This window comes from Haplochromis burtoni, unplaced genomic scaffold, assembly GCF_018398535.1.
Source record: "Haplochromis burtoni strain Fernald_Lab_line unplaced genomic scaffold, NCSU_Asbu1 Contig_4543, whole genome shotgun sequence".
In the NCBI taxonomy this organism is placed as follows: Eukaryota; Metazoa; Chordata; class Actinopteri; order Cichliformes; family Cichlidae; genus Haplochromis; species Haplochromis burtoni.
The window spans coordinates 1-1,294 of NW_024586904.1; the positions used below are offsets into that span (position 1 = coordinate 1).

At 42.2% G+C, this 1,294-nt stretch overlaps 1 protein-coding gene across 1 annotated transcript; it reads right to left on the reverse strand.

Annotated features, from left to right (window-relative positions):
* Positions 1-342: 342 nt before the first annotated feature.
* Positions 343-755, reverse strand: LOC106632950 (tRNA (guanine(26)-N(2))-dimethyltransferase; the record flags this gene model as incomplete). Its single annotated transcript, XM_014331701.2, is given in 1 exon segment — positions 343-755. A coding segment is annotated over 1 exon segment (353 nt), but the record flags the coding sequence as incomplete, so codon positions are not given.
* Between the last annotated feature and the right edge of the window lie 539 nt (positions 756-1,294).

Consider the following 1,294-nt stretch of genomic DNA (forward strand, 5'->3'; position numbering starts at 1 on the left):
ATTATTATTATTATTATTAGATTTAATCAGAGCTACAAAAATCAGTCTTAATTACATACCTACAGAGTTTAGCTTGTCCAACTCTCTGACATATAGACCCAACAAGTAGGGCCTTGTCTCTCTTTAATATACACACTATGTTTCATAAAGTGTCAATGACATAGTCAAAACATGCTTATATCACATCTCAATGAGCCTGGAAAAACCTGGATTTAGACACCTTATTTTATCTAAATCACACTTTTTGACTGTTACTGTTCCACCTGAAATCAGTTTTTCTTTTAACATGGAGACAGTTGTGGATACTTTGCAAGTGGCAATAAAGGCGAAGTTCATACTCACGTTAAATCTCTGTTGAACTCCTGCACTGGGTTATAAAACACCTCATTGGCACTGGGGAACAAGATGGCTGCCTTTCCCTCTTTAACCACTGTCTCTCCTGGTAACAGTCCCACAGAAGGCATCTTCGCCTGGTCACCTGTAGAGCTAGTGGCGGACTGGCCCGTGCCATCTGCTGAAGATTCAGCAGATGCAGTGGGAGGGTTAGAGGTAGGAACTTCAGTTTCCATGACTCTCACTCCCCTGCTAGCAGCAGCTGCACTCCACCGAAATCCCTGTCCGGCTGAATGTGTGCGAGAGGGATGCAGGTGATGGGAGATGATGAAGGGGAACAGCCGGGCTGTCCGCACCAGCATAATGCCACAATGGCTGCAAGGAAACACACATTTTAAATGTCTTAATTTAACACTTTCTATATGCTCATGTAAAGCAGAGGAGCACAAGCCAAAGAATTTCATTATGGGCTACACTGTTTATCTGTACATGACAATAAAACTTGAAACCATTTTCAGTGTGTATGCAAGTCCACCCAAGCCACATTCCTGAGAACAAAGGAACATTACAAACACTATCAGATTTCAGCACTCGCATATCATCCGTATCAGAAGGTCTGGTTATTAGCTAAAAATGTCCCATTAAATTCTGAGACAAAGAAACTTTCTTTCAACTACATTAGTGCGTTTCGAATTAAATCCACAATCAACTCTGCTCACCTAAATTGCCTTGAAATGTGAAACGTTGAATTATGAGGATTGATAATGTTTCCCATGCCTCCCAGTTGAAACCGATCCAGTTTAATCCATCAAGTCCCATCTTCTAGGCTACTTCCACCTGCCCATGTCACTGACTACCAGCTGGCCTACTCCATAATATGAATTATGCATGCCAGCTATTGCGGGACGATCTTCCAGTATTAGTAGACTGAGAAGGTTATGGCCTGGATGAATGCTCCTGC